The sequence below is a fragment of the Halichoeres trimaculatus genome, unplaced genomic scaffold (genome assembly GCF_033239565.1).
Source record: "Halichoeres trimaculatus isolate MK-OKI-2021-1 unplaced genomic scaffold, fHalTri1.1 fHalTri1_scaffold_19, whole genome shotgun sequence".
Taxonomy (NCBI): Eukaryota; Metazoa; Chordata; class Actinopteri; order Labriformes; family Labridae; genus Halichoeres; species Halichoeres trimaculatus.
Genome location: NW_027437197.1, coordinates 2,790,080 through 2,814,875, shown reverse-complemented (window position 1 = coordinate 2,814,875; position 24,796 = coordinate 2,790,080). Strand labels below are relative to the sequence as shown.

The 24,796-nt window shown below is 43.4% G+C and overlaps 3 protein-coding genes across 8 annotated transcripts in view; 2 read left to right on the top strand and 1 right to left on the bottom strand.

The window, feature by feature from the left end:
- arhgef49 (Rho guanine nucleotide exchange factor 49) overlaps positions 1-15,973 on the top strand; it is a 69,749-nt gene extending 53,776 nt beyond the window's left edge. For all 4 annotated transcript variants that reach the window (XM_074694796.1, XM_074694798.1, XM_074694795.1 and 1 more), the window contains exons 4-8: positions 7,219-7,408; positions 8,606-8,822; positions 11,993-12,582; positions 12,674-12,819; positions 13,110-15,973. In XM_074694796.1, the coding sequence (XP_074550897.1) occupies positions 7,219-7,408; positions 8,606-8,822; positions 11,993-12,582; positions 12,674-12,819; positions 13,110-13,944 (1,978 nt within the window). In that variant the 3' untranslated portion in view covers positions 13,945-15,973. The remainder of the gene's footprint in view (positions 1-7,218; positions 7,409-8,605; positions 8,823-11,992; positions 12,583-12,673; positions 12,820-13,109) is intronic.
- A 1,730-nt stretch (positions 15,974-17,703) lies between these two features.
- On the bottom strand, positions 17,704-20,578 carry tsn (translin). The gene is made up of 6 exons (XM_074694924.1): positions 20,405-20,578; positions 19,897-19,990; positions 19,697-19,793; positions 19,445-19,560; positions 19,289-19,368; positions 17,704-19,167 (listed from the first exon to the last, which is right to left on the bottom strand). The coding sequence occupies exons 1-6, from the start codon at positions 20,468-20,470 to the stop codon at positions 18,937-18,939; spliced, it is 684 nt and encodes a 227-aa protein (XP_074551025.1). The 5' UTR covers positions 20,471-20,578; the 3' UTR covers positions 17,704-18,936.
- A 1,333-nt stretch (positions 20,579-21,911) lies between these two features.
- Positions 21,912-24,796, top strand: part of fam124a (family with sequence similarity 124 member A) — a 28,988-nt gene continuing 26,103 nt past the window's right edge. For 2 of the 3 annotated variants that reach the window (XM_074695049.1, XM_074695047.1), the window contains exon 1: positions 21,935-22,166. In XM_074695049.1, coding sequence (XP_074551150.1) covers positions 22,111-22,166 — 56 coding nt within the window. In that variant the 5' untranslated portion in view covers positions 21,935-22,110. Of the gene's footprint in view, positions 22,167-24,796 lie in introns of all 3 variants that reach the window. The other variant, XM_074695048.1, reaches the window with a different exon arrangement.

Here is a 24,796-nt window from a genome sequence, read left to right as displayed (position 1 = left end):
TAGTGCAAGCTTTATGCCCTGGTACCTTAAGGTTAGCCTGTCTTTTTTTTTCAAAGAGACCCTGCCTTTAAATGAGGCAGACTTTAATTAGTAAGTATTATTAAGATGATACCAAAATGTAGTTTTTGGCTTCCACAGTGTTTTAAAACCAAAGTGAAATATATCCTGTCTACCTGAGCACTCTGTCTGGTGCATGAGCGGTGAAAGTCCTTTGTGAGCGGCTCCATCTTTGAATCCAAACCAGCTTCAGGCACCAAACCCAGAACAAAGGATGTGTGATTTATTTCTTTATTTTCATTTTTCACTCCTCAGTTTGAGTGTGTGTGGACGATTTCACCAATTAGCGCGTTGTTTTAAAGCCTGATAATCCCTTTAGTTGTGAAATTAGATTCTGTAGCTCACTTCTCATGTAAGCCCTGCAGCAGCTCCATCCATGGAGGTGTGTGTGTGTTTATTTGTGTGTGTGTGAACATGCCTCCCCGTGTGTTTGGCAGGGCCCGCGTGTTGTATCCGTGTGTGCGAGTCCATCTGTTTGAGCCTTAACGAGTTGTTGTGTTATCGATTTATCTCAGTTATTGCGCTAACAGCTGTCAGAGCTAACAGTGCTGGCTCTTCAGACCAGACCGTGGGCGGGAGCTGGCATCCAGCACGTCAGACTTGAAGACTGGCAGCGTCCCCGCAGACCTGCTGTCTCGTTCCTGTCTCTCTGTCAGATTCTGGATGAATAAATGCAGTTTGCTCTCTGTCCTGGTTCATTGTGATCAAGGACAAACAAGAGGAGGGTGTTTCACAGCGCTGTGGTGCCAGGCGGGTCCAGGCGGGTCCATGTGGGTCCAGGCCTTCATGCAATGTAAATGTTAGACCCTGAACAGAGAGGAGCTGCTTGATGAGGACAGTGAAATGATATAAATCCATCCTTTCTGCAGGCGGGGAGCTGTGATAGATGGCAGATAGAGCCCGTATCTCCCCCTGCCTGTCAGGACCCTCCACTGACTGCCGCTCCTTTGTCTGCTCCGCTGGAAGCGATGATGGATGTCTGACGCTGTACTGCATGGAGGCAGCAGAAAAATAGCTGCTCTGTGTCTGTGTGTGTGTGTGTGTGTGTGTGTGTGAAAGTGCAGAGCTGCAGTCTTGGCTTCTTTTATCAGTTTATCCACGAGGCAATAAAATGGTGAAAATAGTCGATGCAATGTCTTCAAATTACTTCTTTTTATCTGATCAGCGCTGAAACAAGAGCAGGCGTCATGCTAACAGATCAGTGAGGCTGTTTTCACCACAGGAGGAAGGCTGGGACGAGCCGTCTGCAAGAAGAGCTGCAGAATAAGTCGGAAACAGAGGTTTGAGACGTAGTTTTGGAGTTTTCAGTTGTGCAGAAGGTAAAGAGGAGTGAAAGTTTCTGATCATTGGAGTATAAATCAAACATTTCACAAGGAGACAGAAAGAAAGAGCTCTTTGAGGGCAAAAAGTTTGACCTGATGCAGATTTCTGACATCTACTGAGACGTTAAAGCGCACCTCATGAAACGTTAATGTCATAAATTAGAGTTTGCAAAGTTTAGTCGTTAAAGTTTTCCTCCTCATTATGCATCCTGCAGAAAATTAAGTTTTTACATTCCTTACTTTCAGCTAGCTTGGTAGACATTTATGCTGCACTTTTGTTTGTTGTTGTTTAATGGTGTAATATGTTGGATTGAGACCAGATTTTGTTATCAGAAGCTCCCCAGCCTTGTTAGAAAAACCATCTAGACCAACGTCTGCAACCTCTACTTTACTTTCATTCTGAATCCTCAAAATCTATTTTATCTTAACAATAAAAACCACAAGGTGTATCAAATTCTATACATGGTAAAAATCTGAGTAAGGTGTTTTGTTGATTTTTAATATTTTAATAAATTTTTGAAAATGTGGAAAACAATTTAAATTTTTAAAACTTTTAAACATTAATTTTTTTTTTTAAATTTAAAAAACTGCAAAAATTAAATTTCCCAAAAATGCATGTAAATGAATTTTTTTTTTCTTTTTTTTCTTCTTTTTTTCCTTTTTTCTTTTTTTTCCCCATTTTTTTCTTTTTTCTTTTTCTTCCTTTTTTTTCTTTTTTTTTCAAGAAAAAAAAGAAAAAAAAAGAAATTATTTTGTTTGATTTTTTTTAGTACTCATATTTTATTTATTTTAATTTTATTATATTTTATTTCATTTTATTCTATTTTTTTCTATACATATTTTTGTAAATTTCAGATTTTATATCTTAACTTTTATATTGTGTGGTTTCTGAAATACCATGCTTCGTGTGGACAGGGACTCAGAGACGCCAAACTGAGCGCTCCTCACTGTTAAAATGTTAAAACGTAACCTTATAGCTCTAAGAATCCTCCTCCACTGTTGCCATATTGCTAAGTCGTCATGAATTAACAGGTGCACTACAGAAAGTGAAGTCTAAGAAGTGTTTACGTCTTATTTTAAGTGTTTGACGTATAATTAGACTAAATATGAGCCACATTTACCTAACGAGACAAGAAAATGTTGTATATCAAGATAATAAAGAAACTGTGAAAGACAGATAAACTTGTCAAGTTTCTTGAAATAATAATTTTGTCTTTTTGGAGAAACTAAAAATCTAAAAAAATATATATTTTGACAGATTTCTTTTCTTTTGCTATCTAGTCAGAGCATCTTGTCTTTTATTATTTTGAATAAGACACTTTTCTTGACCCATGTTGCATCTAATCAGACATTTTTAAGTAAATTAAGACGTAAACACTTGATTTATAGTAATGTTTCTGCTCACAGCTTTAATTTAGAGTTTAAAGAACGATAACTTGTCTAAATGAAAGGACGTCGACTGTAAATCTGACTGTATCTTTTAACATAAGGCGATGGTGCTCATGGGAAATGTAGTCCTCATTCTAGTGCAACATGAAAACTCCTTATAGTGCCTTTAAACATCATCCAGAAGCAGATAAAATCAGATTCTCTTAAGTCTGGACTCATTTTGCTCACAGAAACCATCGATTCCTCCATCGATTAGTCGTCTGATCATCCTTCTTCCCCCTCACCCAGCCCAGAAACTCCCTTTCAACATTGTTTATTCCAACTGAATTAATTTTTGATGCAGAAAAAAGCACCCCGAATGCAGCACACTGCGCTCTGCCTCTGGTGATCTAAACGTGACCGCGGGCTCTGTGAGTCTTTTAATATGTGGAGATTTATTAATTAAACATGGCAGCATTCTGTGTGATCTCTGCACCCTGAGGTGTTTGACTTCCTCCGATGAGTCTCTCAGTTTAAGTGTTTCATGCAGCTGAAGTTGCACACGGAGCACAATGGTGATATTATGAGAGTCATATTCAGATTAAAACACCTGGGAGGCTTTTAGAGCAAAGCAGTGAAGCAGTGAAGAGCTTCTCTGCTTCTAATGTGTTTTTATTTGTCTCTATTTGATGCACACACTCTGATATATATATTAAACTCCTTAGCGTGATATATGCATCAGTGGAATCGACAGCCGGGCTAATTTCAGAGTCAAACCGCGGCGTGCAGAGCCGTGATCTATCACATGCAGTGTTTCCTGATAGATTAAGCTGCAGGTTATTACTTCCCATGCATCATCCGCAGTGTGACAGCTAATACGCTGAAGGAGAGGCTTTAATGACAGCGTGTCTGAGGGGGAAACCATCGCATGCTTTAAAAGTGCATTAATTAAATCTGTCTCTTCAGTTTAATTTGGACGTTCGGACGCTTCTGATGGCTTTGTTTGTCGGGTTTAATCACAAACAGATCAGAAAAGTTGATGCTGATGTGTTTGTTGGAGTGTAATATGATTAAAGTGTGTGTTAAAGTGTGTGTTAACGTGTGTGTTAACGCGCCACGCAGCGTCAGAGGGATGCTGACACAGGGTTCAGCCGGTTTATGAGGAGGCCGCTCAGAAAGACAGCGTTATGTAAGGAAGCATTAGAATAATGAGAGCTCATGGAGAGTCGCCTCGGGGGGATTTGAGGTTTCGATGCTGAAGTGAATATGACGGCGAGGGCGACGCTGGGACAGCTGCAAAAATCTGTGAAGTGTGATCTGTGTGTCGTCACAGTTTAAGACGAAGAGGGCGAGTCAGTGTCCAGACAAAGGGATGTTTGTTTTTCTTCTTAAAACAAATGTTTTGTGTATTTTTTAAGGTATTTTTTTAGGCATTTCCACTTTTAGTAGACGTGGGGAGAGTCAGGGATGTCGTGCAGGAAAAGGTCGAGGCCAGTTGATACAAGGAATCCAGCCAGGGGAGAAAATAGTCCTGAAATATTCTATTTAATTCCAGTTTCTTTGATTACATTTTGCTTCAGTTGAAGTTTTCTGTCTGTTGTCTTCTTTGTTTTTTATTTTGCACTTTGTAGACAAGCCCTACATCAAGTCACAGCCTGGTGTGCTAATTTTGCTGAAAGGGAAAACCACCGGTAACTCTGTAACAGTCAGAACCGGATAGAAACTGACTCTAGTGTTTTTCAGACGTAAAACCTGTGCCAGCCAATCAGAATGAAGCCTGGTCATTCATCTGTGACATTTGATAACCAAAACAAATTCCAGCGTAAACATGAAATCATGAATAGATGAGAATAGAAAAGAATTGAATAGAATAAACTTTATTGTCAATTTAACAAGTACAACAAAATTGAAGTCACAGCAGCAATCAAGAAAACCAAAGTAAGAAAGTGTATAGAAAGTGTAAAAAGCTCCATAAGAAAATAGATGCTGACAGCTTGTCCATCATTGTCCAGTCAGCCAGCCTCCACCTCCACAGGGTCCAGGACTGAGCTTCTTCAGCAGTCTGTTCAGTCTCTGTCTCCTGGATCCTGTCTGCTCACAGCAGGTGAAGCTCTTCACATGTGGTGTTGGTATCTGCTGTTAGGTCTGTTAGCCATGTCTGTGACTATTATGATGCTACTCTGCCCTCTGGTATTCCCTCTGTTGCTGGGTTAGCACAGTTAGCTCGTCCATCTTATTGGAGATAGATCTTACGTTCCCAATAACGATGGATGGAAGGACAGGTCGAACCAGCACGTCGTCCTCACCTCCTTCTCCTCACCTTGTGGGGAAACATCCGGTCTAGCACCAGTTAGCATTGACATGCTACAGGCTGCTAACAGCTGATTCCACATGTAAACAATGCAGCCATGGTTACATGTAGGATATCCAGACAAACACAGGAGAAAAAGTAGTAAAAATATCACTGAAGACACAAAACCAGTTTGGTGTCCATGACCAACAAATGATCCACTCCAAATACAAAGATGACGAAAAAAGCCAAAAAAATTACAAGAAACGGACAAAGATTCCAGATTTTCAGAAAAAAGTTTCCAAAAAACATAGTTAAACTGCAGCGTGTTTGTACAACAGGCCTAAACGTGTTAAAATACTTACGGCTCTAAAAGACCCTCATAGCACTCCAGAATCCTCCTCCACTGTTGCCGTATTGCCAAGTTGTCATGAATTAACAGGTGCACAGCAGAAATTGGAATCTAAGCAAATGTTTACGTCTTATTTTAAGTGTTTATTGTCTAATTAGACTAAACATGAGCCACATTCACCTGACAAGACAAGAAAATGTTGATTTAGATTTAGATTTCTTTTATTTTTGCTCTCTAGTCAGGGCGTCATTTGTCTTTAAGTATCTTCAATGAGACATTTTTCTCGACTTCTCAGGGGAATGTGGCTCATATTGAGTCTTATCAGACTTTTTTCTGACTAAATCAAGACGTAAACACTTGGTTAGATTCCAGTTTTTGCAGTTAGACTCAGGGGAAAATACACTCTGGTGGATAACAGATCTTCCTCTGTTATGAATTCCTCATCCTAGAAATAAGAGCGAGGCTTGTAAAACTCAAACTCTCATGTTGGCAGCAGCTGCAGATGTTTGAGTGATGATAAAAAGGTAGTTCAGCGTCCGACAGGCAGATTTAAACTCAAGCTCAAGAGCTGGAAACACTAAATCCTCACGTATTTATAGCTGCTGCTGCTGTTGGATAAAAACCAGGCAGGATGCTGAGATCAACCTGTAATAACCTCTGACTAACCCCCCATCCTGTAAAGAAACACCCTTTGAAAGAAAAAGTCAATATCACACTGTTACGTCCCGTCAGCCTCTTCAACCTGCTGAGCAAATAAAAACACAAACATGTTTTAATTTAAGTCAAACTCTCATCATCTCTCATTCTGCAGCGATTCCACGTTTCACACTCGCGCTCGCTCGTCTGTGAAGCTGAAGGATCGATACGCGATGTATACCTTGTAGTTCCTGTTGTTAATTATGTCTGTCAGCAAAACACGGAGACATGTGCATTACTTTGAAGCCTGAGTGATCAATACGGCTGCATGTAATGAGAAAGGCGTCACTTTCACCAAGGAAAAACGCAGAACAGCTCGACTGTAAAGCTGCAAAGAGAGATGTTTATAAGAATGTTAATTTCAGCGGCTGCACTGTGTTTTAATTTCACAGTGATTAAGTTTTACATGAAACTGCGACTGATTAATTGACTCCTTTTCCTGGATTGCTTCTCGAGCTGCAGAGGCCAATCTGATGATGATTTCAGGATTATTTCCAGGAATAAATTCATCTACGTCTCATAACTCTTAATGAATGCATGTTTTAAATACGTCCTCCTGCAGGAGAGCTGGCTAACGGGAATAAAAAAAAGAGAAAACCTGGAGAGAAATGTAGAAAATCCTCTCCACAAAGGCCCACATTGTGTCGGCGGATGATGATGATGTAATACTCCTCGGACACACCTCTTTCTCCAGCTTCTTTCTCTGCTGGGTGCTCCTTTCTGAGCTCCTCTCAGAGCATGCACGCGTCGCTGCAGGCGTGCATCTGTGACTGTGTTCATGCTGGTGTGTGTGTCACTGTGGAGCAGCTTTATGTGTGTGTTTGTGTGTGTGTTGATGCTCGTCTGACAGACAAAGGAATGCAGGAGGAGACGTGGCGGCTGCGTGTCTGTGCTAACCCCGGGTTCAGGTGTTAATGTCCGCTGATGGGTTTAATTGCTGCCCCCCTGAGGATGAGGATGAGGGTGAGGGTGAGGAAGGGGGTTTAAGGATGATGGAGGAGGAGAAAGGAGGGTGGGGAGGAGAGGACGCAGCAGGAAGGGTGTGAGGAGTGAATGAGAGCTCTGCCAGAATCACAATTTCATCCCTCCTCTTCCTCCTCCTCCATCCTCCTCCTCTTTCCTCTCTCCACCAGCTGCAGTGCAGAGATCTCCGCCGAGGCCCCCGTCAGGCTGTCAGCTGACCGGGACGGAGGCTGTGACATCACCGCCCCCTCGACTGACTGTCAGCCCTCCGCCGTTGCCATGGCAACGTCGGCAACGGCCTGCGTAGCCGAGGCTGGCGACGAGACGCCTGCAGGAGGAGGAGAGGAAGCAGCAGAATGCGTAAGGACTCTTTCTGATTTTCTTCTTTTAAAACGTCTCAAACCGTCTTCTCTCTCACGCCTTTTCATCCTCGCCTTCCATGAAGCAGAAAACACACACACACACACACACACGCATGTTGGTGTTTGAGGATGACAGGGGCAAGGAAGGGGACTGCGACACACAGATGCACTCACACACACACAGATGCAGAGGTATTTGTTGGGGAAGGAGCGTGCAGCGAATGTCTGACGATGCAGTAGAAAGAGGAGCAGGAGCTGGATGCTGGTAACTCCGTGCTTCCTTCCTTCCTTCCTTCCTTCCTTCCATCCTCTCCTTCGCTGCAGCTAGCATTGTGCAGAGCAGGAGAGCCCGACTGACATGGAGGAAGCTGCAGGTAGTTCAGAGAGCAGATGTCGAGGTGCGTTTGTGTCTTAACGCCTCGAGTCCTCGGCGCAGCCTGCATCTGCATTCCCAAAGTGAACGCTGCAGTTGATATTTCATCTGGACATGAATTATTCTCCTTCATTTAGGCGGATCGCTGCGAGCTGTAGATCATGTTCCCGGCTAGAAAAGGATGAAAACCTGCCTTTGTCTCTCAGTGATGTGCAGAGGCTGTTAGCTGTCAGGGCGCCGTCAACGCTCGAGGAAAAACCGATAAAAGCAGAATCATTGGATGTCGGTGACGTCTCCTGGGTGAGGGGTCTGTGACCTTTGCACCCTCCATCTGAGGTCACATCCCAGGAGCTGCAGAGGATTTTTTAAAACACCACGTGTGGAGGGTTGGACCGTGCAGGATGCTGCAGCATGCCGGGGAATTCCTCGCTTCGCTTTGATTCGGACGCCGTTTTATCTCGGAGGCTGCGCGCTTTAAAGATGTGATCAGAGGCGTGTTTTGGATGCACGGCCTCGCTGCGTTTAGCGTCTGTCACAAGACTTGGCAGACGATTAGTGCTGCGTCTCAGTATGAAATTTGGATTCTTGGCAGTCCTGCAGGCTGGGATCAGAGCGAGCTGAGATTTGTTATGTAATGATGTCATGACGGCGACATGTTGACACTGCACACAGATATTCCTCACACACACACACACACATGCTCTGATCTCACCCCTGTCATTCTCCTCCTCACCTTATCTTCCCTGGGAGCTGTGCCCTTTTCCATCTGTTGCCATAGCAACCTGAGCGTTTGATTGACACACGTGTCCTTCTCGCCGGCAGCACGCCGGTCTGGGCTGCAGGCGCTCCAGCTCGGACGCAGCCTATGAGCTGGCTGAAACGGTGAGAGCTCAGCGCGAGTGTCGTCTCCGGCCTCACTACAGCGACCCCATGCCAGCAGACGCCTCCAAGCGCAAACAGCTGGAGATGAAGATCGCTGCTGCCGCCAGGCTCCACGGGCACCGCCGAGACCGCGACAGGGACAGGGAGCGGGACAGCGGTGAGTGGACGCACGTCAAGGCTTTAATTATCAAAGTTAACCAGGTTTCAGGTGTGCGTGGTGGTCTGTGTGGTTTCCTCGTTCTGTTTGTTTACTTCCTGTGCAGGAATATCAGTCGGTATGTTATAGAAATGTTAGTTTGAAAGTCTGTTCTGTACGGTGGCCTGTAGGTGTCAGACAATTTGCAAAAGCCACAACACAGCAGGGGTTAAAAGAGGTCAGTTATCCCAACAGACACAGAAAAGCTGTGAAAATAAATAAAACACTGTTTACTTTTTTAATTTTAGCTGCAATAAATGTTGCTACAATGCTAACGTTACGGCATGACATGATTCTTAAAGCTAAATATAAGATGAGGCAAACATAGAAAAAAAATGACTATAAAGGATATCACAAGGTGAGACTCCTATAGAATAGAAAATACTTTATTTATCCCCGAGGGGACACTCAGGAGGAGTCACAGCAGCAATCAAGAAAACCAAAGTAAGAAAGTGTATAGAAAGTGTAAAAAGCTCCATAAGAAAATAGATGCTGACAGCTTGTCCATCATTGTCCAGTCAGCCAGCCTCCACCTCCACAGGGTCCAGGACTGAGCTTCTTCAGCAGTCTGTTCAGTCTCTGTCTCCTGGATCCTGTCTGCTCACAGCAGGTGAAGCTCTTCACATGTGGCCTTGGTGTCTGGTGTTAGCTCAGTTAGCCATGTCTGTGAATAGCATGATGCTACTCTGCCTTCTGGTATTCCCTCTGTTGCTGGGTTAGCACAGCTAGCTCGTCCATCTTATTGGAGATAGATCTTACGTTCCCAATAACGATGGATGGAAGGACAGGTCCATGTCGTCACTTCTTAGCTCACACCTGAGAACCAGCACGTCGTCCTCACCTCCTTCTCCTCACCTTGTGGGGAAACATCTGGCTTTGCACCAGTTAGCATTGACATGCCACAGTCTGCTAACATCTGATTTCACATGTAAACAATGCAGCCATGGTTACATGTAGGATCTCCAGACAAACACAGGAGAAAAGTAGTAAATATATCACTGAAGACACAAAAAGTTTCGTGTCCATGACCAAAGTAATGTTCCACTCCAAATACAAAGATGACGAAAACGAGACAAAAATATTACAAGAAACGGACAAAGAAGAGAGAGCTGCTGCAACAGGCAGCCACAACCAACAGGGCAGCACCTAGCAACTAAACACCAATTACGACGCTTTATTTTTTCATAGCTGGAGTCACAAAAGAAAATTGCTTATTTTACAACTTTCCTGTTTCCACTTAGATAACTGACTTCTTTTTACTTCCATGTTGTGGGTTTTGCATTTGTGTTTTTGCCTTTGGAAATCGTCTGACACCTCCTAGTCACCGTAGGTTCTGCGGTCTGGGTACCATCTTTGGCCTCTGTTTATCCACTAATGTATGTTCAAAGACAGTAACAGGGGCCGTGGACCCCCTGTTGAAGACCTCTGAACCAAAGCATCATAAATCGTGAGAAGCCGTCACATTTTACTGTAAACCAACATGTATTCATCTAAATTTGGAAGCAAGATTGGAATAATTTTCAACTTTTTCCAATCCACTTTATTTGTATGGCACATTTTACAACAACAACAAAAACATCTCCATAGCGCTTTACATTGAATCATACAAACAATAAAACAAACAAAACAGATAAACATAGTTAAATAATCAAAAGACACAGAGGACCACAAAACTCATGCAATATTAAAAGCCAGGGAATAAAAATGGGTCTTAAGATGAGACTTAAAACACTTATGACAAAAGTAAATATTCCTGCAGTTAAAAGTCTTTTCTTACAAAAAATTCAAGTTTGGCTTTCAGGATAAATGATGAAAAAAAACAGTTTTTTGAATGTGACGCTAAAACTGTAATCGACCAAAGTAGGACTCCCAGATTGATGCTAAATTAACGCACCAAAAATTTCAAGTGTGTCTTAATATCACAGCTGTTTTTCTGAAAGGACACCTTTTTTTTTTAACTTGGCGCTCTAAAAGACGCCAGATTAAAGTTTTGGTTGTGCACCAAAGAATTTGTATCAATAAGAGTTTTTAAGAGTCATCAGTCAAACTGGTAAAGCATCCCTGAAGCTTTTTGTCTATTAAGGCTTCCATCACTTTCTTAACAGAAAGGTTAAGGTAGTGTTTCAACCTAGAATCTGACCACTAGATATCACAGTCTACCTTTATATGTTTGTGAATCTACAACAAAGATAAATCTGTGTTTAACTTTTTAATTTAGTCTGATTGGTCCTGATGAAATCAGAGGTTTCTCTTTCCCAAGCTTGGATGAATTGTTTCATGTTTAACAGAGTTGTGATTTCCGTGATTCAAGATTCAAAGGGAGGAAGAGAAGTTCAGTAATTTAAATTTCTAAATGAAGAAATGAAAATAGACTTTAGGAAACGAAGCCCCTCCAGGTTTGTTTCTGTCAGCTGTGATTTCCTCTCCTGTGCGGAGCCACACGTCGCCCTCCCTGTCCTTAAATATAATCCAGATTAATGTAATTACAGGAGCCTGTGTGCTCATTACATCGTCCTCACCTCATCAGGGAAGGTGACGCACCCTCAACTCTAATAAAACTGACGATTACACCGAGCATGGAGTCCTGCTTTTTAACACACACACACACTCAGAGTTCCCCTGGTAATACCACACACTCCTCCTGTCAGCTGACGCTCTCTGACCCTGGACGCCGGCCGCTGAGTGTCAGTCAATATGTTAATGCCGACCTCGCTGCTCCCTCAGTGGATGAAAGAGAAAGTGACAGGATTTATTTCTCCTCAGCGTGAAAATGTGTCATCCTCACACAGATTTCCACGCTGATACACGATTAACAACACACACACTCAGTGTTAAACCGTGTTAAACACACACACATGCAGAGGACATATTGATGTGTGTGTGGACAAAGGTTAAGTCCTGGAGTCGAGGGTCAGAGATTGAATTATTGGAGGAAGATGATATCAGTGAGAAGAGAAACGGTAATGACGGCGCACATTAAGAGGTCGTTGATTAGAGAGGCTGGTGTGTGTGTGTGTGTGTGTGTGTGTGTGTGTGTGTGTGTGTGTGTGTGTGTGTGTGTGTATGTGTGTGTGTGTGTGCAGTAAATCCATAAACATCATGGGCACTAATGAATCTGACCTCCTCCTCAGCTCCGGCAGCGATCCGCGGTCGCTCCGAGCCCCCCGGAGAGGAGCGCCAGGCGGGTCTGGGCGTGACTCGCTCCGGTCAGCATCGCTGGAGCACCATCAGCAGCCTGAGCGCCGACAGCGGGGTCGTAGGCCTCAGCGACGAGCGCGAGGAGGAGGACAGCGAGCCTCGCCGTCACCGCAGAACCAGGGGAGCGGAGGTGGAACGCGTGGACAGCGGCATCGGGCCGGGACTGTCTCGCACCTGGAAGCGACCATCCGCCTCCCTCAGGGCCTGGGAGGCTCAGAGACCCTGTCCGGACTGCGGACTGAGGGACGGGGCCTCCAAAGAGAGAGGCGAGCGCATGTGCGAGCGGTGCTCCAAGCTGAGGACGGAGCGGAAGGAGGCCATCCTGGAGTTCCTCAACACGGAGTCGAGTTACGGCGAGGACCTGAGGATCATCAAGGAGGAGTTTTACTGCCCCATGCAGAGCGCCGGGCTGCTGACGGCCGAGCAGCTCGCCGTGGTGTTCGGGAACGTCCAGGAGCTCATCGACGTCAACGACCGCTTCACTGAACACCTGCAGGACAGCATCGACCAGGCCTTCGACCAGGTAACACACACTCACACTTTCACACACTTTCATGCGAAGAAAACTTGATCGATCTCTGACCCCTTTCTTTCTCCCGTGTGGTCATCCTCAGGGAGACGAAGATCTGCTCACCGTCCACATCGGGGAGATTTTCCTGGAGTTCGTGAACATGCTGCCGGCTTTCCAGACGTACTGCCTGCAGCAGTCCACGTCGGTCAACATGCTGAACGCGCTGGAGAAGGAGAAGGAGCTGCTCAGGTACCAACACCGTTCCTTCTTCTTCTTCTTTCTGCTCGTGTGACGCTGAGGTTGATCTTCGCTTCTCGCCAAGACCGTTCAGAGTAATTCAGAGAGGGAACGACAGCTGGGCATTACTTATTCAGAAGACGGTCTATTTCCAGAGCCGAGCTGCAATGATTCATATTTTTAGACGGAGCAGGAGCGCGGTCATGAGTCAGGACGTTCTGTGAATCCCATTAATCAGTTTTCAGGAAACAGGTTTTGTTTTTCCTCTCCCCTGATTAATTTTCTCGTCTATCTTCTTTTAGGATCTTCCTGGATGTTTCTCAGAATGACAACACAGCGTTACGCCGCATGAACCTGCGCTCCTTCCTCATGGCGCCCCTCCAGCGCGTGACCAAATACCCGCTCCTGTTGAGCCGCATCATCAAAGTCACCCCCGAATGTCACCCGGACTACTCGCGTCTCCGTGAGGCGAAAAGTCGAGTGGAATCTCACCTGGAGCACATCAACATGAAGACGAAGCAGGAGGGGAACGGCGTCACGTGGTCGCTGCGGTCGTTCCGGCGCGACAGCCGTAAAAACCGGGAGGTCATCAACATCGAGATGAGGGAGGTGTCGATGAAGACGGTGGGCTGGGCCAGGGAGAACACCCGGTTCGTCATGGAGGGGCCTCTGCAGCTGTCCCAGCCGGCTGACGGTCAGTGGGTGAAGAAAGGAAGCAAGGGTCTCAAGTTTCAAAATGTCCAGAGTCTGTTGATGGTGAGGACGCAGCGGGCCGGGGACACGCCAGGACAGGGCACCGACACCGGGGCCAAACCGGATCAAGTGGAAGTCGGAGGAGAGAGCATCCGAGACGGAGTCCTGGTTCTGATTAAAGACAAGAGCAGCGGGAAGTTCACGGTGCTCAGAGAGCCCATCCGTCTGGGAAACTGCGTGGTGTCCACAGACCCCGAGAGCGAGGACACCTTCGAGGTTCTCGACATCCGGAAGGAGTCCTTCGTTTTCCGTGCCTCGGACAAATCCCGCACCCAGCAGTGGTTCCACCAAATTAAGAGGTACGCTCGAGACTTGGGCACCTGGAGGAAAAGACGCAACGCTTTACCCAACATCATGATCAACACGAACCAGGCCCGGTCCTGAGACTGAACCGGACCGGCTCCAACTTTGTTACACTGTAAATAACCTGAACCCTCCTACTGCAAAAACAGACGGACAACAAGAAGCATTTCAGAGAGAAACCACTGTTCGGACTCATCAGACTTCAGCAAAGGTGGACGAGAAGTGGACGTAGCCTCGTTGGCGTTCCCGTGGAACCAGGAGTTACAAGTTTGGGATGAGGGCGTAGATTCACAGTGCGATGTTTCTGCTGGAGCCAAGACCCAAAACTAACCCAACATAGTCCTTGATATCACTCCAAACATAATGTAGCATCAAAAAGATCCAGAGCTCATGATTCAGTCCATTAACCAGCAGAAAGATGACAGAATCTAATATTTTATTGTAACCAATGGAGGCGCCCCCCTGCTGGTGGTTAAAGAGAATGCAGAATACAGGCTTTACTGTAAAAACAAAGCCTCCTCAACGGATTGTTGCTCATTGTTGTCCGAGTGTGTAAATTGAGGTCGAGGATGTACAGAGAAAATAAAAGTTATTGCACTACACCACCACACCAATAGGGGGCAGTAAGACAGTATAATGGCAGAGATCGCTCAGTGTTTGGGTTTGAAAACTGATCTCCAATGCGAGATGCATCTTTTACAAACGGCGTTAGATAATCATTAGATTTAAACCCTATTTCTCGCGGTCGAAAGGCGCCTAAAGATCTACGTCCACTTCTTGTCTCCAGTCTTTGGTGAGAGGAAGATAAAGCACTTTTTGCGCTGTACTCTTACTGAACAAAAATGTAAGCCGTTAACACTGAAAAAAAAACAACACCACGTGGACAACCAAAAATCCCGGCTCGTCAGCCTTGATTGTAAATCCTGTCTGCTCCCTGAGAAAGCGAGCTGTGTGTCTGATGAAGAGCATGACTGACCGTGACCGTGACTGAGAAGAAAACTGTCTTTTTTTGTTTTTCTACTAAACATTTTTCTTTTCGTGGTATGAAAAAGGTGAAGATGTGGTTCAAAGCTTTGTTCTGTGGTTTCCGTTTGTCGTCACTGCCCTCTGCTGTGTGTCGGCGGTAGAGCAACTTTTCACTGCCAGAGATGCAGCTGAGCAGAGCCTCTCTGACGGGCTGGAAAAAAAGACCTCCTGGATCACTGTGTTTGAAACGTCACAAAACAGCAATAATCTCTGCCAGTTTCCAAAAGAGTAGCTCCTGGTTATGCAGTTTGTTTCCTCACACTGATGTTTGGCGTTCAGGTTTGTGCTGCTGAGTTAGTTCGCTGAAAGACCAGGGAGCGGTGTTAGAAAAGGAAACATGTAGCACTCAGAATCAATCATTGGAAAGAAAACTTAACAAATTTCCTGCTACTGTTCAATCCCACCTTTTATCAATCAGTTTTTAAGCTGATTACTGACCTGAAGTGACCCCGGCAGCTTTGGTCTCGTTGTAAAACTCTCCCGTCCAGACATGGTTCTGACTGTGTAATCCGTGGCCTCGTGATGAGCTGTTGTGCCTTGGTACTTGATAACTGTTATGCTTAAAGGTACTGAATAATCGCAGACTGTCACAGTAGCATTTATCTCCAAGATACAGACAAGCCTGCCCCCTGCTGGCACTCCATAGGCATCATTTTACAGGCAATATAAGAACTCCTCTGACGTCTCTGGCTACTGGTCCTCTCTCTTATTTAAGTGTGTTTTTTTATTTATAAAGGCTTTATTTCATTTAATGCACTTTATTATGATTCAGTAATAGATTGTTGTAGACGTTTCAGGTTCTGAAAACACTGTCATCAAACCAAATCTACTGTTAAAGACTGATGCTGTTTTATATTTGCTTTGACGTAGCACTAGAAACGGTAGCGAATCACTGTGTTCTGGAGGTCAGGGGGCGCTCAGCCTCACAACGAAACTCCTGCGCTGTCAGAAAACGCTGAAGGATGAAAAAACACCAACAGCCTGCAGAGAGGAAAACAGATTCTTTGTTTTCCTTATTTGCATTTTGAAAGACCTGATGTATTATTTCCCCAATGTAAAATATTGTTAATTATATTAAAAGATTTTAAACACAACTTTTGCTTGTGTGTGTGTTTTTGGTGCAGCAACTGTACTGTTCAATATTGAATCACAAATATTAGTATGAGCTGTAAAGATGCAATTCAAACAAAATTTCTTTGAGACATTGGTATTAACTCAAATAATCCACACATGAAAAGAAATCACAACATTCAGGTCCATAGATAATGATTATGGTGAATTAAGTACAATAACACAGGAAAAAAGCACAGATTGTCTTTAAATCTGGAATATTTGTTGGTGCCCTCTGGTGAACCCTTTTCTTTGCTGTGTGCTTTGGATGGTTGTCCTGCTGGAAGGTCCAGCCACGTCTCATCTTCATCATCCTGGTGGATGGCAGCAGATTCAGATCAAGAATTTCCCCATACATGGCTCCATTCATTGCTCCGTCAGTTATATGAAGTTTGCCAACACCATGAGATGAGAAACAACCCCATGCCATGATGCTTCCACCTCCAAACTTCACTGTTGGTGTAGTGTTTTTTGGCTGATGTGCAGTGCCATTTCTCCTCCAAACATGGTCTGTAGTATGACAGCCCAAAAGTTCAGTTTTGGTCTCATCTGACCAGACAACATTCTCCCAGTATTCTACAGGCTTGTCAAGATGCTGTTAAGCAAACTTTAAACCAGCTTCAACATGCCTTTTCTTAAGGAATGGAGTCTTAGGGGCTGAGCGTCCATAGAGGCCATGGCGGTGGAGTGCATTGCCTATTGTTTTCTCTGTAACAATTGTACCTGCTGCCTCCAAGTCTTTCTGGAGCACTTTCAGGGTGGTCCTTGGCTGGTTGAGTACTCTTCTGACTCTCTTTCTGACTCCCTGGTCAGAAATCTTCAAGGAGCTCCTGTGCGTGGCCTGTTGATGGTAAGGTGGTGCTTCTTCCACTTGTGAATAATGGCCCCAACGGTGCTGACTGGAATATTCAGGTGCTTTGATATAAGTCTGTAACCAGCTCCATTCTGATGCTGAGCAACAATCAGGTTGTGAATGTCTTCAGAGAGCTCTTTGCCTTTACCCATCATGAGGTGTGTGCTATTTAACTGCTTGGTGAAAAAAACACCTTTTTTATAGGACCATCAATTTGCTCTAGCCCAGCTGATGTTGGTTTGCACTAATTGGAAGTTCAAGTAATAATTACTGACAGATTTCAGGTGGTATGGTGCATTTCCTGTCCAAAGTATACATCCTTTCCATGGTGCGTTCAATACTTTTTTCCTGTGTTATCGTACTTAATTCACCATAATCATTATTTATGGACCTGAATGTTGTGATTTCTTTTAATGTGTGGATTATTTGAGTTTATACCAATGTCTGGGAGAAATTTAGTTTGAATTGCAGCTTTGGAAATAAATGTGATGAGAAAAAAATTGAAACGTTCAATACTTATCTTCCCCACTGTATATATCCAGCCTCTCAAACCTGGATGGGGTATCGGTGGGAAAGGATCAGTCCAAACTTGACACTAAGGCTAAACTATGATTTTATAATCTAATAGTCATTTCTGTAAATTCTGAAGCTTTTTTTAAACCAAACTGCTGTTTAACATTAAAAAACGTATAGTTTAAAAAGTCTTATCCCACAGTAGAGCATGCAGGTTATAATTAAACACTGGTATCGGATGATACCCAAAGCCCAGGTGTCGATACTGGGACCAGAAAAGCTGGATCGATACATCTCCGATATTAGCATTAACTCAGTTCAGAAAGCATTTCCTGTTTACTTAAAATAGACTTTTATTCTGATGATTTTTAAAGTTTTTTAATGCATTTATGCAAATTTTCACACTGATTTTTTTTAAACCATGCAGCTTCTGTGCAGTATCAAAAACTTAAAGCATGACGAAATGCAGAACGTAGAAATATATTTACAGTGAAATGAAGCATTTTAAGGACAACGGATTCATTACACAGCACAAGTGAGAAAACACTCATCACTCCAGGAAACAGAAGCACAAAATGGCAAAGAGTGAGGATACTTCTAGAAAATACAATCCTGCTTCACTACATCACTGAAGCAAACAGAGTTTCTGAGGCTGGAAAGAAGGAGAACATAGGTCGTAACACATGCAGGAAACAAACAACAAAATGGCTCATCAGACGTTTTCATTGGCACCGTTCAGCAAAAGTTCCTTTATGTAGGAAAAAAATACAAAATAAGGATTGAACACATCACAGAGTAGCTTCAGCATCACATCATGAGTGCATCTTAGTCGTTTCTTTGGCTGTACCTCTCCTGGAGCCTCTTTCATGAAATGTAGATATCTGTAGGAAGGTCAGAATGATCAGAACCAAAGCATCGTTATCAAAATCAGAAATGACTGGAATCTGGAGCAAACGCTGCCATGTGTACAAAAACAGGCTACTGTCACTTCTGGATCCTTGATGTGATCACAGGACGTTGCATCAAATAAGGCTCCTGGATTTCTGTCTGGATGCATAAACTTTGACGGTTTTAAAGTAAAAAACTTGATCTCGACACAAACATCCACAAAGCTCTGCACGGCAGGAACACTTGGATCTGAGAACTCTCTGCCTGAGTGTCCAACAGTTAAACATCAAATACACCGTAAAAAGAATTGAATTGCAAATGATATGTAAAGGTTGCAAAGTCAACTCAGTGAATCAAGAACACGTGGATACAGAAACAGAAACACAGATTTACAAAAACCCAAACAAACTCAACCTTCGTTCGAAACCCAACGCCAAACTTGGTCACCGCTTCTGCCACCCATCTGACAGACCGGCGCTCATCAAAGCCCTTCTCATGCATGCTGCTTCACACATTCATACACACACTCACACAGTCTGTCCTCAGCTGCTGGGGCCTCAGGTGCACACCTGGGTCCGGCCTTCCTGTAGGTTAAAGGGGGCAGCAGCCGTGGAGACGTCCCAGCCTGGGGGCGGCTTCTGCATCCTCCTCCGTCTCCCACAGCCAGACGCTGACTCAGAGCTTTATTTTTCCACACCCGTCTCCGTCTCTTTGGCCAGCCCGCGGATCGACAGGTCGTACACCACCTCCTCGATTTTCTTCACGTCGTACTTGAGGCCGTCGTAGCGTTTCCGCAGCGGGTCATTCTTCAGGTTCAACAGGCGGAAACCTGAGTCCAGCTCGTTGATGAAGTTGGAGATGCGAAGCGGCCGGCTGTAGTCTCCGGCTGTGACGCTGTTCACCGCCAGCCGCGACTGAAGAAAGAAACAACAACTTACATTAGATGATTTTTAAACACATGCAGGGACAAATGAGGAAGAAATGCATTAGTGACAGAACAAAGTCAAAAATTTCCTCAATGAAGAACAGACTCACCAGCTCACTCGCCATGATCAGCACACCTGCCAGGTAGTCCTCAACATCCAGGTGAAAGCCTTTCTCTCGCACAACCTCAACTGAGGAGGAAAAGCAAAATATGAAAACGGAGGACTTTTTGAATAAAAGCTAAACTCTCCGCACAGAAACACCTACTGCCAAGTATCTGAGCCACTTCCTCCCGTTTCACCAGAGCTTCACTCTCCAGATAGACGACAAAGGCGGCTAAAAAAGCCAAGCGCTGCAGGACAAACCGCCAGTGTTCATGGAACCTGAAGGAGACCAGAGGCAGAGAAGTTTAACACTTATTTCGTCAAAACAAATGATACAGGAAGACTAACAGATTCAGCTTTTGCATGCTAACTGTTCCTGTTTTCCCTATAAGATTAGCATGAAAGTGCATCCTACCTGTAATACTGCTCCACAGGAAATTTGGTTTTGAGTTCAGCTACTTGTGTCCTCACGGTGCAGAACAGCTCCCGTGCCTTTGCACATTTACCAGGAACTAATAGGAGAAAAAAGGTGGGAAATAGTTCATTTTAAGTAATTAAAGACAATTATTCAACTTTTTAACATAATTTGGTGCCAGATATATTAATTCTACTCACTTTCTTTGAACCCAGATGGCTGGTGAACACTTTGGAGGACTGTTAGTATTTCTCTGGCTGTCTGCTCCAGAGACTGGACCACTTTACGAATATCCTGAGGAAACAGATCATTAACAACAAGAGTTAACCAAATGCAAAATAACTTAATTTAATGTAAATCCAGAAAAACCCTGCTCAATGTTCCTCTATAGCGAATTAAAGCCATGCACATTATTTGATGATGCAGTGAGAAGAAATATTAATGTTTAGTAATATCAGGCAGACAGTTTCAGGCTAAAACGCTCCTGTCAGAGAAGGAACGGTGGCCCTTAAGGACAATAAGCTCCTGTGACACATGCTACGTTTAAACTACTCTGTCTGTTCGGCTAAATAATCATAAAAACGACGCTCTGCATCTTTAACCCACTCTGGTTTGCTCTTTAGCCTCAGCTCTGGTCAGTTAGCTGAATGCTAACAGTCTCTGGAGCTAACAGTGGTAGCAGCGCTGCGGCTGTGTGTTCATTCATACCTCTCTGACGTCCTGGTCCGCGCTCAGGAAGCCCTGAATGTAGCTGAACATTTCTGTGACTGACATTTTTGTTTAGGGTCGGAGTTTCTGGATAATAACGATGATAAACTAACCGAAGCTAATTCATAAAAACATCAGCGTGTACCAGACTCCTCAGCCCCGCCTCTACGTGAGAATTCGGAGCGGCGTGATGACGTCATGCTATTGACAGTTTGAAAAAGTAGGATTTTAATTCACCCTTCTTAAATTTACAATCAACACGTCTTTTTACAACCTTAAGTTCTTTTTATCAAGTATTTGCAACTCAGAAACGCTTCTTCCAAGTCTTTTAATACTAGATTCTGCCAATTGAACATTTTAAGTGAGAAAAATTGTGTGTGATTCGATAAAATATATACTTTGAGAACAAAAACTATACAATATTAGCATCATTTTCGTATTCTGGGTACGTCTCGCCTTAACAAAAAAAACAACAACTTGATTTTCAATCATTTTTTACTTCTTTTTGTGTGTGTGTGTGTGTGTGTGTGTGTGTGTGTGTGTGTGTGTGTGTGTGTGTGTGTGTGTGTGTGTGTGTGTGTGTGTGTGTGTGTGTGTGTTAATTTGGAATGGACAGAAATTAACACAAATCTATTTACATATGTGGACGTACAAACCAAAGTCCTTCCATTTTATTTTTCAGGAACAGGAACTTAAAAAAAAAAAAAAAAAAAAAAAAAGGGTTTCAAAAAGATTGTACCAGTGAGATTAAATAAAATCTGCTCTTTTAGGGGTAATAAACAGAATCCATTTATTCCAAATCTGGTTAAAAAAAAATAGTTGGTAGGTCAAATTTTCCATTCTAAAAATCTCAAGAATTATTCCTATCCAATCATCTAAGGATGGTGGAGGAGGGCTTATCCATCTCCTTGTAATTTCGTTTTTACAAGCCGCCAAGAGCATTTGAATTAACTTATTCTCACATCTCTGTTCCAAAAAGGATATATATATATATATATATATATATATATATATATATATATATATATATATATATATATATATATATATATATATATATATATATTTCTATTTTTATTTTTATTTTTTTTTTTACAATTTTTAGTAATTATTACTCGTCAAACCCCAAAGCCTTTATCCTCTAAAGTGGTGGTTTTGTCATGCTACACTACACCCTTCGACATTTTTTACTGTATTTCTTTTTTCCCCTGTAAACAATTTTTGCAATACCTCATTCATCCTGAAGATGGAGGCAAAACAGAAGATTAAAATGTTTTACCTTCAAAAGCTGCTCTAAAAAAATCCCAAAAAGCAAAGCAGCTCCTATTCGACCTACTATAAGAATTACAAACCTGAGTATATGTGTTTTAATGACTAAGAATTCATAGTTTGTGATTTACGGTGTGTATTTTTCTTTTTTACACAGTTTTCTGTACCTCTGGCTCCCGTTCAGTCAAAATGAAGGTCTCAGATTCCCGATGGTACCTGAAGGCATCACCCCAGCGCGCAGGGGCTCAGTCAAAGCGCCTGTTGCAGGAACAAGTCAAGCAGAGAGCTCTGCTGCAGGTCAGGAGGTACGAGCCAGCGTCTGTAAGCCGTCTGATCGTTGAGTTAACTCTCTTATTTCACCTTTACCGTTTTCATGTCTTCTTTATTGTCAACCCCGGACTCAGGAACAATGAATCTAACTGCGTTCAAACAGTGAGATGGAGAAAACCTCAGCAGAAGATGACTGCGTGGATTCAGGAGCTGAGACCGGAGGGTGAGTGAGGCAGACCTGAAATGTCACTAATTCAAAACATCGATATGAATGTAAAAGGGGTATTTTTTTACTACTTTTAACGACTATTATACCTCTGAAAAGAGCATTACTTAGATTTTTAATTAGTTACATATGTTTTATTGGACATTACGGGTAAATTAAGCTCAATTAAGAAACTTTTTGATTTAAATTAAGATTATTTTTGTCATAAAAAACGCACTAAACAAAAAAATAATAATCCAAAACATGTGCCGAATTACAACTAGTATTTGTTTACATTGATATATAATGTCATTGTAGGTTTGCATTGCGTGATAAGAAAGATAGCGTTAAAATAGATCTTTTTTATATGAGGTTTGGTGTGATCTATTTGTTTTAGGTATAGGCCGAATAAAAACAAACACTAACCGTCCAGTTTTCATTTATATCAGCTTTTAAATCAAAGTTTTTCCTATTTTTGTCTTAATTATTTTACTTTTCAGAGGCTAATAGAGTAGTTTAATGTATTTTTTATTTAATATACACGAATATTCCTGGTTTACATTCTTGTTTTATGTATTTATAATACCTCATAGGGGCATAAGGAGAAGTGTGATCTTAAGCCTTCAATGAAAAGTTAATCTGATTCACTTATCCTAATGAGAGCCTATCCTAATACAGTCACACAATAGCAGGAGCTTAATTCATGATTTTGGGTTAATTCACTGTGTTGTACTCTCTGTTTTCAGCTGTTAGACAAAGATGAGCCAGATGAGTCAAAGTTTTAAAAAGCAACTTTAGTGAAAAGTGACAAAATTACATCATATAAAGCTTCAATAGGGCTCTTTATTCTTGAAATGTAAGTAGAGATCTGGGAAAGTAATCTAAAAGCAGGAAGTCAGTACGCTGTTCTTAGAGTCACCTGTTTCATGAGCCGTGAAGTGGAACCAACAGCATAATGTGTGTGTAATAGAGAGTGTGTGTCATGGGAAAAGCAGACCCCTGCGAGCTGATAACCAGAGAACCGCCGCCTCCATCAGGTCACATCCTCCACTTCCTCTTCTGCTCCTACATCCACTGTTTTTAGCCTCTGTGTTACGTTTGCGCTGTTTTGTTGAAGAAAGTTTTACTAACGCTCCAACCCTCACCTGTGGTCATGAGCGGTCCTGACTGAAAGGATGAGGTCATGGATTCAAGAGGGTGAAATAAGTCTCCTGAAGGGTGTCTGGACTCGGCTTTAGAGATAAGGTCAGGAGGGACCTTGGGGTTGAGTCCCTGCTCCTTGGCATCAAAGGGAGTCAGGCTCTTGATAAGGATGTCTCCTGGATGCCGCCATCTTTAGGAGGCGTTCTGGGCACATCTAAGAGACCCAGGACTCTTTGGAGGGATTATGTATCATCTGGTCTTGGAACGCTTCAGGATTCCTGAGAAGGATCTGGAAAATGTTGCTGAGGAGAGAGATGTCTGGTTCGATTTGGATAAGCGGATGATGGATGATTTGTTGCATTGCAAAGACGTTTTGATGGATGTGGGGATTCCTCCTCCTCCTCCTCCTCCTCCTTGTGCACAACCAACCCAGCTCCTTGAAGCATCCAGACTTTTCATGTTGCATCTAAGCATCAGTCATCATCTATTTGAACTGTGACCTGAACGCCCCGAGAGCTGTGAAGCCTCTAAGAGTCATGATTTAGAGGAGTCATAACTGTGTGGATTTACGGCGTCATGTTGAGTCATTTCTCATCTTCATCTCTGTTTCCTCCCCAACATTCCCGACCCAATCAAGCAGGAGCCGGTTAGTGAGTGTGTTAGAGTTGGAGGAGCTCTTCAGAGTCACTCGAGCGGCCATCGGGGTCGCTCTGCAGTCAGACTCTGTGTGCGTAACCAGGCTGCTGTCTGTCTTCGCTCCTCTGCCTGTTTATTGTCTTTGGACAGAGATGAAGCGAGGCAGCGAGGCCAGACTGAGACGAGATGCTAACCGGCGCTGCGAGAGGAGGCCTGCCAAATACACACATCCATAGGGAGCTGTTAAAACAGGCTGCCTCCAGCTCTTCTCTGTGGAGCCTCGTGTGTTTTAAGAAAGAGAAAGTTTCCTGTTTGTTTCCACATGTAGTCATTTCTCTCATCCTCCTCTCTGGAACCTGTCGTTTCTAACCTGAGCTGTGTATTTCTCTCATTTTCACGCCACGGTTCCCCTCTGCTGTACCTCATCATCCACCCTGCTTCTTCCCATCCATTCCTCTCTAATGCCCGTTAGTTAGATTAATAACGTCCTGCTGCAGGAAACAGACCCTCTCCTCTGCTTCCTGCTGTCCTGCAACTCCCCAGGCCTTATTAGTTTAGAGACAGGAGGGTGTGTGAGGAGGAGCAGTGTTCTCCGGCTGTCAGCTGACTCCTCTGGGACTAATAACCTCAGGTGATGGAGTGGACACGAGAGCTGAGCTTTTCGCAGGCGGTTTGAAGAAATACAGCATGTGTAGGATTCAGGGTTTGTCGTGTGTGAGCAAACATGTCCAAACACGGATATTTGTGTAATTTAGGAAATCTAATTCTGCTCATCAGAGCTCACAGATCAGAGCTGAGATCAGAGACGATCATTTCCTGAGTGGATGTTTGTGTGAGAAAAAAAGGATCCTTTTCCTTTAAGGCTGATT

Coding starts and splice junctions, on each gene's coding strand:
- tsn (XM_074694924.1), bottom strand. CDS start 20,470: ATGTCAGTCACAGAAATGTTCAGCTACATTCAGGGCTTCCTGAGCGCG. Junction 19,794..19,896: donor GCCATCTGGGTTCAAAGAAA/GTGAGTAGAATT, acceptor TTCTCCTATTAG/TTCCTGGTAAATGTGCAAAG. Junction 19,168..19,288: donor TGATCATGGCGAGTGAGCTG/GTGAGTCTGTTC, acceptor TTCTTTCTTCAG/TCGCGGCTGGCGGTGAACAG.